The 15,203-nt window shown below is 42.8% G+C and overlaps 1 protein-coding gene across 9 annotated transcripts in view; it reads left to right on the plus strand.

The window, feature by feature from the left end:
* The window catches only part of ARHGEF10L (Rho guanine nucleotide exchange factor 10 like), a 552,090-nt gene that overhangs the window by 273,100 nt on the left and 263,787 nt on the right, over positions 1-15,203 (plus strand). For all 9 annotated transcript variants that reach the window (XM_069240675.1, XM_069240678.1, XM_069240680.1 and 6 more), the window contains one exon: positions 226-395. In XM_069240675.1, the coding sequence (XP_069096776.1) occupies positions 226-395 (170 nt within the window). The remainder of the gene's footprint in view (positions 1-225; positions 396-15,203) is intronic.

Below are 15,203 nucleotides of genomic sequence, written 5' to 3' on the forward strand. Positions count from 1 at the left end.
TTCACGAAGCAATCAGTGTCCAAACATCTGGAACTCCTGCAGAAATATAGTGGGCATGTCCCCCATGTAAACTCAATACGTCAGAAGTCGATTCACTCCACAGAGGAACTAGTAATAGTTCTTTCATCTTGCCTAAAGGAATTTGACTCGTTTCTTCCAGTGAGATCAAAGATCTAACATTGTTTCAGTTCATAGATGCCAATATCATTTCACCATCTTTTACAGGTATGGCAGGTGGCATGATTTATGAGAATGTTCATCGCGACGGAGATCCACCAGACCATGAAGATTTGGGCTGGAGCTCCAGTGAATTTGAGAGCTACAGTGAGGACTCTGGTGGTGAGCTCAAGCCCGAAGCAGAACCAGCCAAAGTCCGGGTGGCTTTCCAGCCTAAGGTAAAGTTGGAGGCCCTGCTGAGGCAGGTGTTGTATTCAAAGCAGCACGACGATGCAAACGTATTTAAGCTAAATCTAAGTCTTGAGTAACAAAGACACACATCCTTGTTCTAGCTCCCCTGACAATGTTTTTTGTTTGTTTATGTATCATCGTACAAAGCACAAATTCAAATTGAGACAGGTTTCAGAAGCTATACAAACAAGGTATGCACTTATAGCAGCAACAGATATTTACAACATGTGTAACAGTAAAGAGAATAATAGGCCTGCAATTTTGCAGTGCTTTATAGCTTAAAAGATGTAAGTGCATCAGAGGGCTACACTATTCACATTACATTGCAATTGCAGAGGATAATATCACCATTCAGTATAAAACCTAAACAAAATGAATACACATAGAATCGTATTTGGTCACTGTTGGTTTGGAAAGAGTCTGGATTGGAAGGCAATAAATATTTGTAGAAAGTATCAAACAGTTCTGACAAGTCTGGCATTTTAGTTAGAAATATATTAGTCAGATAAGCAAGGTACTAAACAATAAAACAAACATAAGTTGGAATTGTCATCAAAAAGACATAATAGTACATATGGTAAGGAGGATCAAGCAGGGTAGAACATAGGGTGACTAGCAAGTGAGTAGCAATGCACTTGTGAAAAGGAAGGAAGACAAGTCAGCGAGAAGCTTGGCACTCAGTTTTTAGTAGATAGACTTTCACAATTTTACAATTACCAGTAGTCTGGAGTGCACTGATTGGTGCAAGCTTTTAGTAACAAATATTTCTAAATGTCAACCTGTAAAATGCCATTCATTGGGTCTTGGCAGAGGCTTTGTAGACAGAGGTCTTGAAAGTCTAGCTGATCAGATTCTACTTTCAAAGGAGACTTGGAGTGACCATCTTTAGGACATTAATGTCCCCTTATCCCTACAAGTCATTGATATTCCTATATCTGAAATGGTATTAGAGCAGTAGGACTATCTCATACCTTTTCGTCAACATTTACAATTAACAAAAAACAGGGAATATACAATTTTTTGAATTTTAATGAAATAAACAAGATCATATATACATTTATGTATTTAATAAAAGTCCTGCTCTGCCTCTTGTCACTAATCCTGGCTGACCTAAGATATAATTATTCAAATGGATGTTCAAACTAGATACCCATCATCAATGCTGGACATAATCAGTTCTTTGATTAGTGGGGATGCAGTTTAAAATGAGCACTTTTTGTTCCAAAAGCATTGTATTAGAGAAGTCTATATGATAGTATTTTTTCAAAAACGAATTAAACGAATAACTAATACATAGGAGAAAGAGGAACACTGTCTTTTCTGAGGAGTTCTGATTGATTAGCTGCTCTGAAATATTTTAGTGTGTCAATTAGTGTATGGTTCACTTTTCCTTATAAAATGTTTAGGAGGAAGCATAGGTCTGCTTTTTGGTAGTTCTCGGTTATGGGAGTTCTCTGCTTGACTTGTGCTGATAAACTTGCAAACCCTGCATAGTGTTTTTTCAAACTTCCCTCAGCTTTACAGCTGAGGATCAGTGTTGTCACCATGCTCTAGAAGCGGGCAAGCCAAAAAATTAACAGGGAGAGTCAGACCAGAGCTGAGCATAGGGTCTGGCTGGGCTCTAAGAGAGCAGAGCCCTAAAATAGTTTGCACATCCATCATGCAACAAATATCATGTACAAATATTATAGTCTCTGCAAAATTAAAAAAAGATATTTCTTTTACTTCAGAAGCTTTTCATCTTAATTCTTCAGGTTATGTTTGTACAGTTTACTTCCTGAACTCGTGCATTGGAAGTTGCTCTCATATGTGATAACGAAGTAAAAGGAGTCTTTGTAAAATAAAATGTTTGCCTAGGATCACATGATTTGGAAGAAGCCAGGATTAGTACTAGGTTTTCTGGTTTCACATTATGCAATTTAGCCAGACAGAGCAGACAGTGGGCATTCAGCGTGGATGCTAGGGAGGCCCCCTGTGTGACGACATTGGACTCGGCTCCATGTGGAGTCGAGCCCCCTGCAGCCACACGTTTTACACTGGGCTGACCAGTGGAATCCTTGGTTTCTGCTATCGGCCCCATAGAAAACATGTAATGGGGCCAGTGGGGAGACTGCCAGCACTGTGGCGGTCTGTCTCCTTATCGGGAGTTTGGTGGTCGGACTTTTCCGACTGCCGAACTCATAATAAGCCCCTAAATGTCTTGTGTATAGGGTTTGCATAGACACACAGAGCCCTGATGCTGTAAACAGTGTGGTTCATTGTAGTAAAACACTGTAAAATGATAAAGATTATTTAGCTGTGTATGCAAGTGCTTTTATGGAACTCTCTTTTAAGGGCTTCAATCTTTTGAGTTCAGATCTACACAAATACCCCAGATATCAAAACTGAGATTTAGGGGGTAGTATAAGAAATTTGCTGATCTGTATCAATTTTCAGGATGATTTTCAGTCAGTTATTTACCTTTTGGACATGTGTGTTGATTTTCAGGATGAAGGAGATAGCTCACCAATAAGAGGCAAGGGGTGGCTCTAGTTCAGGGAGGCTTGTCACAATCCTAAAGGTGACTAAACATCAGCAGTTCCACCCATCTATAAGGAAAAAGAGATTCTCAAAATGTAAGAGAGAAGCTGAGAGCAGAGATTAAGTTCACCTGCTGACTCTTGTGTACGTTGTGTGTGTCTCCTGATTGGACCATTTTGAAGGTGAGACCTATGACTAAACTGCGCAGTTCGCTGGTGGATCTTGACATAGCACTGGGCTTAATGGAATTGATTTACAGTTTTAGGTTTACCATTAGGAATTCATATGTATGCTAATTACGTTAATGACCCCCATCTCAGCAAAATCAATCCTAATCACCATGTTTGTATCTGGAAAACTACCTTGTAGCAGAGTGCATGTTGAGACTGAGAGTCAATGCTAATGCAGTAACTCCTATCCTAGAATGCAGATTACAAAATGGTGAAATAGTGTTAGGAGGGAGAAGCTTTTTTCAGGTTAATCCCCACTTTGTGCCCTACTTTATGACTATCACGTACTGGTGTAATGAGTGCAACTGAGGCCTGCTAACCAGACCTGAGTGCCAGAGCTCTGAGCCCCCTAAAAGCATGTTTCGTTTACTTATACCCAGTTAGTATAAGTTAACTTACGATACATACCTAATATGTAGTGCAGGGTTACTCGAGGCCAGTAAGTTAGAATGTCCCTCATGGACAACAGCACTTACTGTGCCACCATGAGTGTGCTATAATAAAAGCATGCCTCCAGGCCTGCCACTGCAGACTGGAAATGCAGTTTTAAACTGCTAACTGGACTTTGCAATTTAAACTGATGGCAAAACAAGGCCATCCTGTATAATATATACATAACCCCCCCCTAAGGTAGGCCCATTGAGCCCTAATGCAGGGTGCCATATGTTAAAAAGTAGGACATATGTTTTCGTATCTTGTAACAGTAAAAAACCCAAATTGTCATTTTAACTGTATAAAGGCTAGTAGCCCCATTGGTATGTACAGGGTTACAAGATGACGACTCCACTGTGCAATTATGTAATTGAGACCACTAAAGTTGGTATCCCTAGGTATCAAAAGAATATTGAATTGAACCCGACTTGATGCCCAAGTCAGATTTAATGTAACTTTTGAGGAAAAGACAACTTTTGAAAGTTGCACTCTGAGTCCAAATTTTCCAGTGCCTGATTACAGTTGCTGGCCTGGAGGCAGCCTTCTGCCCTCCTCGGGACACGTGTGAATGACTCCCAGGAAAGGGCGCAATAGAGGCCTTCCGTTGGAAGAGGTGTTACCTCCCCCTGGCAGGAAATCACATAGGGTGTGATCCCAAAAGATGAGCTTCAAAGGAGAAACTGCCTTTGAAAGGCAAATGGTGGACACACACAAGAGGAGCTACTCTTTTGTTCTGGTTAACAGGTTGGCTTTGGGGACAGAGAAAGGTAATTCATTTCCAAATCGTTTTTCCGTGGCCGTGTAGCCCTCAGGTAGCCACACCTCTAGGGTGGGCTACCAAGCTCCACACACCAAGAGAGGGGTTATGCCATTTTAGGAGTGGGCAGAATGTCCCACCATGGGATAGGTAGATGCCACACTTTGGAGGAAGTTGTCATCTGATGGTGAGTAACCAGGGCATTGCCTAATAGTCACCACTTCCTGTGGACAAATTATGGGAATAAAAGTGGAACCGAGGCACATGGTCCTCAGATCATGTCCGCACTGGAGGGAGGACCGAAGAAGGACTGCCCTGCTGTTACCTGGAACTGGCAAAGAGACGCTGCACTAAAGATTGAGTTGCACCTGCTGCTCCTGGGCTAGCAAAGCGAGGACAGTGGTGACCTGCTTGAGGAAAGTTGTCCCTGAGCCCCAAACAGAAGAGGTGAACTGTAACAGTCAGTTGGTTGCCTTCCTGATACAGCTTCAGTGCCACAAAAGATATAAAAGCTGCCTGGTGCGAGTTGGTAGTTACAATCACTTGATCGCTGCTGACCACCAAAGGGCAGCCCAGGAGACCTAGAACCAACACTCAGAAGTTACCCCTGAGTCTGCTGGGCCTGGTGAGTCTCTGGAGCACAGTTTGGTTGCCAGAGACGGACTAGCTGCAGTAGATGGGAACCACTGATTGCCATGTAACTGGAGACCAATAAGACAGTGGCAACTGGTTTTGGCTGAACTTTACCTGGACTTTTAGGGACGCTGAACTCTGTGGCCAAAGTCAGCCCCACAATGTTTGTTGACTAAGGGGTGGCCTCATGAATACCCCCATTGAATGAATCAGCAACCTTAACATCTTTAGCATCCATTATTCCTTGTATCAGGATCACTCTATTGTTTCCTATGGTGATTCGCCCATGGAGCCTGAAACTCTAGAGGAGGCTGAGTTGACTTGAAGGTAACTGTCAGGCTAAGTCTTAGTGGCCTCTGTGACTTGCTCCCTGCCCGATCTGGTCGTCCAAAGTGAGCTGTAGTACCTGAACACAACTTTATAAAAAGTTTTCAAAGTAATCACTAACCGCAGTAGTTGCAAGTTCTTGGTTGTGTTTTAAGTGAAAAGCAATGATTTACGATTTGCTTTATAATGTATTTCACTGAAGCCCTCTGGTGGATTTTGTTCATTTTGATGTCTAAAAATTCATAAAAATAAGATCTATTGTAATAAATTGCTGTTAGATTTCTTTTTTGTCGTATTTCTTTCTTGTTCAGTTGTTTTGGTACTCCTAAATGCTTTGCACTTGTTCCTTTGTTAAAAACCTGACTGCTCAAAGCTGAAGCTACCCATGGTTGAGGTAAGGTTTTACATCAATCCTGACAGGACCAAAGACAGTTTAGTGAGCTCATTACATAGTGAGGTCTCGCAATCACACCATAGAATAAACCGCTTTTTTCAGAAGGGTGACCTGGATAGCATAAGAAATTAGTAAAGGGAGAGTTTTTTGTTGAATGAGGAAGTGATGCTGGCACTGTCTTTTCTCCAGAGGCTGAAGATCTAATTTGGTCTGCTTTGGCTTGGGCTCTGCATGTTCCTGCTTTGGTGAGTGTTGTCTGTGTTAATGCTATTTTTCTGCTTGTCTCCTTCCCTGTTGCCCTCTGCTTCTTCTGCCTTGTTTGGCTTCTCAGCTTTCTCCAGATCGAAATAGGCTAAAGGAGAGCTACTGCAGGACTAAGAGGGATTTCCTGAAGGTATTTTAAGTCTGTCCATCCCTCCGCACACTCATCCATCTATCCATCCATCCTTCTGCCTGCTCATCCTTTCATCATCCATCTACCTTTCATTAATTTTCCATAATGCCTCGAAAATTGGACCCTCCTTCCCATAGGACACATGGCCTACTTCGTTTTTGCTATTTCCATTAGTTTCTGGACGGTCTCAGGGAGCCACGCCACCACATAACTGGTTGAATCAATACCACCAGTTTAAACCTTGCAATGCATGGTAGGACATGTAGTTTGGTTAGTTTTAGACGTTGGGTGCTAGGAACATGCATGCACATCTCCTTGTTCCTTGGTGTCGTGTTTGTTCGCTTGGTCCTTTGTTGTGTCCTTTTATGTACACCCTGCCACCTCCATGTGGTCAGGTGAAATGTTGGTGAGCTCTGTGTATAAATTTTAATGCTAAACCGTGCTGCATCCAGTGCCTTCTTAGGCCTCAATGGAGTATCTGCATCAAGGGTGAAATAATACTGCTACACTCACTCATTCTCACAAGGCTGCTAATACCCAGTTTGCCCCAAAATTGAGATTGCAAGTAGTGTAACAATAACACGCAATTTTCCTTACAAAAAGTTTGCCACATACAACATAGTGGAATTTGTGCAATGGACACATCATAAACTCAGCGGCAGCTGCTGGTTTTGTAAAGAGGGGGTCAGCCCACAGGAGAAGTTGGGGGAAAAAACATAAAAAAAAAAAAAAAAAACACTTACCGTTTCCATTGCGCCGTCCGTCTCCTGCCGCCTCCAGCCTCCTTTTACAGGCTCCCCAGCAATCCCGGTGCTGCCTTTATGTTAAATAAAGCATGAAAGCAGTGTCAGGAGTGGTCTGGGCAGCTCGGACTGCTGCTCAGACACAAGCCTGCGGTCTGTGTTGACAGCCGGGTTGGAGAAACCTAAGTGTGCATGTGTGTTTGGCCGGCCTCAGACAGCCGGCCAAACACACATGAACACTTAGTGCAGTCTCCCGCCTCCTGCCTTTCATGGCCCAGCTCACCCCTCCCTCTACACGCTGCTGGCTGACTAAGCAGATGAAAAAAGTTGAAAAATAAAACAATAGCAAGCTATTGTTTTATTGTTCATCTGCTGGCTTAGTCAAGGGAGCGACACCCCCTTGCCTCTGCAGAGGAGCCTCCCCTGCATAAATTCCTAATTTTGTAGCTCAGAATTGAGGAAATCCAGAGTATTACCGTTATCCCCGTTATGAGGTGCAGAACTTGGTATGGGGAAATAATATCGAACCCAGTACATAATTGATCCCCCAATATTGGTATTTACAGGGGGCGGTTTTACCACTCCAAATATTGGGAGTACTTGTAATGGGGACTTGTGAAAGCCATTAGGAAAATCCATGCCTCTTACTTAAGCATTTCACAATTCCTCTGCTCCACATTTTTTCAGTCGCAGAATTTTTACATTGTCTCTTCTTATTTTCTTTAGTCATATTCAATTCTTTTCTCACTATTACTCCTACTTCCTCCTCTCATATTTTTTATGCCCTATAATTTATCATGTATTTTCCTCTTCTTCCCGGAAGCTACTGTCACTCCCTTCTTCATTGTTAATTTATTTGTGCAAAACAAAATACTGGGCCAAGAATCCTGCAACCTTTTAAAACTTAAATATGACAAAGACCCTGACAAAAACCTGTGATCCTCATCAGCTTTCTAGGTCAAACAGCATCACCATGGTGTAAGATCCTTTCGAGTCCAATGTTCGAAGTTAGGAAAAACCTCAGACTTGTTTATGCTTGGAAGAGATTTCTTTGGGTTCAGGAAACTCCTAAAAATCAAACTTTTGAAACCAGCTTTCAGCTAAGGCCATAATCAACATGTGAGCGATCAAAGAATGCCAGATCTAGTTTGCTGAGCCTGGGCTCCAACTCCCTTGGATTTTGAAATTCCTAATATCTTGTTTTTGTTTCTCTGTTTGGTGCTCTTAAGTGGAGCAGGAGACATGTAGTGTACACAAACTCTTAATCTTTCTGCCTTTCTCATAACTTAATTTCTTATTTTTCTTCCTCCTGGTGTATTCCTTTATTCCCATTTGTTTAATTTCTTCCATCTGCAGCATTAAGTCCTTGGTCAATGCATTGTCTCCTTGTATTTCTCCTGCCCTATCCTCTTTTATTTTTTTTACATCCCATTATTGTCCTCTGTCTCTGCTGCCTTACTCACTGTTATCACTGTCTTTCACATACATTGCCTCTCTTAGTATTGCCATTCTCCAACCCTAAGGCCATATTTCCTGGCTTCTGTCCTTCCTACTTTTAGTCTAATTTGTAGGTCGCATCATGTGCTAAAAACATCTTGGGGACTCTCAGAAAGTTAACTTAGGAATGGATTCCGCTCGTTGTTCACCATTGGCTTTGTGGTTTGTTTACTCACAGTTTCTGGCTTTCTATTTGCTGGCTTTATTTGCTTTAGGCTCTCCAGGTTCAGTTTGCCCCTCCCGCTGCCTTAACTGTGTTTACTGAATTCTTCCACTAACTCGCTTTCTGTTCAGAGGCCTTTACATCTTGTTCTTATCTTGCCAGATTTGCTGTGCACTCAAAGGCACAGATCTAATGTCAGGCTTTCTGATCCAGGAAGCTTTGTGTTTATTTTTCTTTCTCTGGCTTCAAAGTGAGAGAATGTATGTGACAATCCTGCTGAGTACCCATGTAAAACGAGAAGTGATGTTCTTTTTTCTAGCACACAACAAAATAAAATGGAAGAACTGTGCGGATGTTCCAGAATATATCAGAATTGGTAGAAATGAGGCACATTTTCTTTGTAATTCAAAGTGTAGTGGAAACAAATATTTGAATACGATCAAAACACATCAACACTCTGACATATTTCAATACAAAGGAAATGGCCATTTCAATTGAAATGTGTTCCTGTAATGGCAGTGCGCCACCACTCCATGCATACTCCACACTACTCCACTACGCTCAGTCTAACCCAATCCACCCCACTCCAATCTACTGCACTCCACTCAAATCTATCCCACTCTGCTCTTATCTATGCCAGTCTACCTCACTCTGCTTCAATCTACCTACCCCAATCCACCCCACTCCAATGTAGCCCAATTCAATGAACTCCGCTCCAACCTATCCCAAGCAACTCCAATCTACCCTAATCCAATTTACACCATTCCACCCCACTCCAATTTACCAAACACCACTCCAAACACCATTGCAATCTACATAAGTCTTTTCCACTCTATTTTACCCTACTCCGCTCCAATCTAGCCCACTCCGCTACAATCTACATCACTCCAATCTACCCCACTCCACTCTAACCCACTCCAATCTTCCACACTCCACTCTACCAAAATCGACACCACTCCCATTTCCCTGCAGTCTACCTCACTCCAGCCTACCACACTGCTTTCAAATCTACCCCACTCCAATCTAAAACACTCCACCCCAATCCACCCCACTTCAATCTACCCTTCCCCACTCTACCCTAGTCTACCCTACTCCAATCTACCACTCCCCAATCTACCTCACCCCAATCTAACCCTATCTACTCCACTCCAATCTACACCACTCCAAATCAACCTGCTACAATCTACCCCACTCCAGTCTACCCCATTCCAATCTACCCCACTCTATTCCAATTTACCCTACTCTAATCCATCAAATGTACAACACTGTACCCCTCCCTAATCTAGCCCACTCCAGTCTACCAGACTCCACTCCAACCCAATCTACCTCACTCCATTCCGCTGTACCAATCTACCACACTCCAGTCCAATCTAACCCACTCCACCCAATCCACCCCACTCCAATGTACCCTACCCCACTCCATCCCAAACTACCCAACTCCAATTTACCCCATCCAGTCCGCCCCACTCCATACTACTCCACCCCAATCTACCCCACTCCACTCCAATCTAACCCATTCTACCCAACTCCAAAATGATTCCATTCCTATCTATTACACTCCAATCTACCCTACCCCACGCCATTCTACCCCATTTCACTCCAATCTAACCAGCTGGATTGCACCCTAATCTACCCCTCTCCACCCTAATCTATCAAAATCCACTCCAATTTACTACTCTCCGCTCCAGTCTACCCCACTCCAGTCTATCCCACTCTACTCCAATCCAGTCCAACCCAAACCTCTGCACTCCCATCTTTCAAATTGTCTCCACTCTGCTCCAGTCTACCTCAATATAGCTCACTCCACCCTATCCTGATCGACCCCACTCCAATTTACCCCACTCAAATCTACCCCACTCCTCTCCAAGCTAGCCCACTCCACCCCAATCTACTCCACCTCAATTCAGTCTATCCCACCCCAATTTACCCAACTCCATCCTACCCTAATCTACCCCACTCCAGTCCAATTTATCCCATTCTCCTAGTCTAACCACTCCACACTACCACACTCCACTCTACCCAAATCTAACCCACTCCACTTCACTCCAATCTACCCCACTCCAGTGTACCACACTCCACTCAAACCTACCCCACTCCACTCCAGTCTAACCCAGCTTACTCCACCCCAATCTATCCCACCCCAATTTACCCCACAGCAACCTACCCAACTCCTATGAAATCCACTCAAATTTACAGTACCTCATTCTACCCCACTTCACCCCACTCCAGCCTACCCACTGCAATCTATCTCAGTCCACTCTACCCCAGCCCAATCTACTCCACTCTTAACTACCCCACTCCTCTCCAAACTACCTCACTCCAGTCATCTCTCTTCAGACTATCCCACTCCAATCTGCCCCTTCATTCAAATCTACCCCACTCCACCCTTATCTACCCCAGTACTCTCCACTCATCCCCAATCTGTCTCACTGCACTCCAATCTCAACTCCAGTCCAATCTAACTTCACTCCACTGGACTCTACTCTATTCTACCCCAGTCTAGCCCACGTCAATCTACCCACTCCAGTCCACCCAATCTACCTCACTCCACTCTACCCGAGTCCAATCTATCCCACTTCACATTAGTGTATCCCACTCCACCCCAAAGTACCCCACTCTATCCCAGTCTAGCCCACCCCACCCCAATCTACCCCATTCCAATCTACCATGCAAATCTACCCAATTCTTGCACTTCAATCTACCCCAATCCACCCTACAGCATTCTACCCCACTCTATCCCACACCACTCTATGCCAATCTACCCTGCTCCACCCCAATCTACCCTAGTCCACTCTTTCCCAGTCTGCCCCACTCAAATCTACCCCACTCCAATCTACACCCACCCCCTGCCCCCATGGCACTAACTTTTAGCCATGCTGAACAGCAGCCACACTGGTGTACAACATAGCTAAAACACAATCACATAGACAAGATTTGTTGACTTTGCCAATGCTTGTTCTTCTTTTCCTACTCTTTCTCCCTCTCTCCAGGCATGGGCATGCATGAGGGATAGTAGTTGCTACCCCTGAGGTCCCTTAGGTAACACTGCTACTATCCTTCCTCATGGGTCATAAAGGCAGAAGCAGAAAACTATGTAAACACGGGTCTTATGGCCGAGCTTGCTTTCTATAGGATCCACTTATTGCCCTTCCGCTGTTCAGGAGCAGACCACTCTTTAAAAGTTTTATCCTTGCTTTCTCGCATTGCCACGGTTTTCTTATTTATCCCTCCATTCTCCCTTTTTTTCCTTTCTCACTCTTGCTTTGGATTAAAGTCAGATAATGAATTATTTGTTTGGCACAAAACATTGACTGATTGATGGTGCTTACCACACAGCTACCGACACAAATTAAGCACTCCTCACAGTCAAAGAGTGTACAGCGTCGCTTCTGCTGCAGCCGGCATTTTCTTGAATCAGCCTCCTTGTCTTCCTATGTTCTCATTTCTCCGAAGCACACAGTAGATCTCAGCTTCTTTTTGTTTTCATTTCGCAACCCTGCTGCATGTTCTTACTTGTTCGGTTTATTGCAACATTTCATGTTTGGCCTGCTCGCACCCTTTTGTGCTCCTCATTTTTAGCTTTTGATGTATCTGTCATAGTTTCATTTGTCTACAAAGCCTTGCATTAAAGTACTAAAGTGTGTCTAGTGTAAATTCGTTTATCTCCTCTTCCCCAGGCATACATCCATTTTTGTTCATTTATGGTGTGATCAGGGTTCCACCTGATGCTAAGGTGTGGTGGCTTCATAGGTCGTTCTGGAAAGTCCAGTTTGTTTGTGGGCATCTGCATTAATGGATATACCTGCATGACTGTTGGCCACTGAAGGCATGGGCAGGTTCACAGATGTAAACCAACGATAATTGTTGATTCACACACCCACATAGGGTACACACCACGTGGACACAAAAAGAAGGGGTGGGTTGGAGAGAGCTCCCTATTATCCAAAATATGTTTGTATCATAAGAAGCTATGGGGGGGGGGGTGCAAGAGCTTTATCATGGACCTTCGAGAACAATAAACCAGTATAATTGATTGAGATTAATTTGACTTTGCAAATCAATGGATTATTCTGAATGAACTCTAATAGGATAATGTGTTGTTAAAGACAAAGGAATCGTGCATTAAAGAACCACTGTATGAGTATTATAGGAATTAATTGTAGAAGCCTTTTGTAAGCTTTTTTCACGAAACACATGTTGGCTGAGAACTGAAACAAAGGACTGCGACGAGAAACAAAAGCTAGTTACTTGGAGGATGATTTTTGAAGCAAATTGCTGAAATAATACTGATGGAAATATATGAAACTGAAGATTTGCCTTAAGAATTAGACCGAGACTGACTAGTTTGAAATAACTGGATCGTAGTTAATTTTAAAGAAGTTTGAGAATAATTTAATACCTAAATGAGTATTTGAATCATTGGATGGATATTTGATTGAGCTCTTGGAATGCTGCAATTTGCAAATGAAAAAAAAAGATTACAGCTTAGTTCCCAATACTTATAACTTATGGTACAGGATATTTTGCAAAAGAATAATGTGCTCCTCCAACCCCCCTCCTTTTGAGTTTTATAAGTAAAACTTGCAGCTTTGTTTTCCTCTGCTGTTGTTGACGTTTGCAGGGGTTAGGGCCAGGACTTTGGCTCTCATGGCCTCCATGGACAGACAGGGGTGTTGCTTTGTGGGCCTATGCTCTCATCAGCAGAAAAGTGACTTCTGGTATCTCTGAACGAGGGACCTTACAGAGCTTTAAAAAAGAACTGCATTGCTGTAATTTTTAGGGCCAAGCCTGCGAGTGCTTGTGCATGCGTCTCATATGCAAGACGCTGTTGTGTTCCATAAAGGGCTTGGAGTCCACCTGTCGCTCACCATTTGTTGGTTTGCGTGGCACTCTTCTTTACAGTCTCGTAATTCGTCAAGAAATGTCTGGCATCATTTCCGTCCCTGTGTGTAGAACAGGGATCAAGCACTAACTGATTTCCACTTAATTAGTGCCCGTCTGCTGCTCCCGACTTGATCAAGGTACTATTTTGTTCTAACTTCCATGGCCCCGCAAAGAGAAGGCTCGTGACTGGCAAAAATGTGGCCAGCAGGACAATAAAAATTGCAAAGTTTATTTTTTAAACAAACTTTATTTTATTTTGTTAAGTCCTCTTTTCCCAGCTTTTGTTTTGCTCATGGACCCTGTTGTCAAAAGATGACAATTAACTTGTTCGAAAAATGCGAGACCTATTCATTGCAAATGCTTGTTACCTCATTATTTTCTACTTGCTTGTGCATTTGCCTCAACCATTTTGTTCTCCTTATGTTCTGTTGGAAGATGATGGTTGCCTAGAACAATAGGCCATTTGCAACAGACAAAGATTTCAGGAGAAAATAGAGCTGGATAGAAAAACACAAACTGCGGTTTTGCAGTACCCAATATCCAGCTGTTCATAGGCAGGCGAACGAAAGGCTGCTTAAGCTTTCCCTTAACTCCTTCGCTGCCAGGTCTTTCCCACCTCAGGTGCCGAGCCTTTTTTTGTCTATTTGGGATAGTACTCATTTAGGCCCTGCATCCTTTTTTGTCAACATCCTAGGGATTTTAGAGGTACCCAGAGTTTGTGGGTTTCCCTGGAGGAGACCAAGTAATTAGCCAAAATAAAAGCTAAAAGTTGGTTTTAAAAAAAATAAAAAAAAAATGGGGAAAAAAGTGCTGCTGAAGAAAGCATGTGATTTTTGTTTCCCTGAAAATGGCATCAACAAAGGGTTTGTGGTGCTAAAATCACAATCTTCCCAGCTTTCAGGAACAGACAGACTTGAATCACAAAATCACATTTTTCAACACAATTGTAGTATTTTACTGGGACATATCACATTTTTACAAATTTTTGTGCTTTCGGCCTCCTTCCAGTTAGGGTCAGAAATGAGTGTGAAACCTATGCTGGATCCTGGACAGCTAAACATTTCTGAAACGTAGACAAAATTCTGAATTCAGCAAGGGGTCATTTGCGTAGCTCCTTCAAGGTTTTCCTACAGAAAATAACAGATAAATTAAAACAAATATTGATATTTAGGTGAAAAAAGAGCCATTTCTGTCTACATTTTCTTCTAAAACATTTTCCAGCTATGGCAGATTTTTAAAGCAATATTCTGTTATGTCTGCTGGACTCTTCTGGTTATGGGGATATATAGGGCTTGTAGGTTCATCAAGAACCCTAGGTGACCAGAGCCAATAACTAAGCTGCACCTTGCAATGGGTTTTCATTGTATAGAGGGTAGACAGTAATTCATTTGGTGAAATATATAGAGCGAAAAACAGGTATAAAGAAAACCTTTGTATTTCCAAAATGGGCACAAGATAAGGTGTTGAGAAGCAGTGGTTATTTGCACATCTCTGAATTCCAGGGTCCCCATACTAGCATGTGAATTACAGGGCATTTCTCATACAGACTTCTTTTTTACACACTGTCATTTGGAAGGGAAAATGTAGAGAAAGACAAGGGGCAATAACACTTGTTCTTCTATTCTGTGTTCCCCCAAGTCTCCGAATGAAAATGGTACCTTACTTGTGTGGGTAGGCCTAGTGCCCGCGTCAGGAAATGCCCCAAAACACAACGTGGACATATCACATTTTCCCACAGAAAACTGACCTGTTTTTTGGAAAGTGCCTAGCTGTGAATTTTGGCTTCTAGTTCAGACGGCACCTACTTGTGGGGCTCTCACC

Source organism: Pleurodeles waltl, chromosome 6 (genome assembly GCF_031143425.1).
Source record: "Pleurodeles waltl isolate 20211129_DDA chromosome 6, aPleWal1.hap1.20221129, whole genome shotgun sequence".
Lineage (NCBI taxonomy): Eukaryota > Metazoa > Chordata > Amphibia > Caudata > Salamandridae > Pleurodeles > Pleurodeles waltl.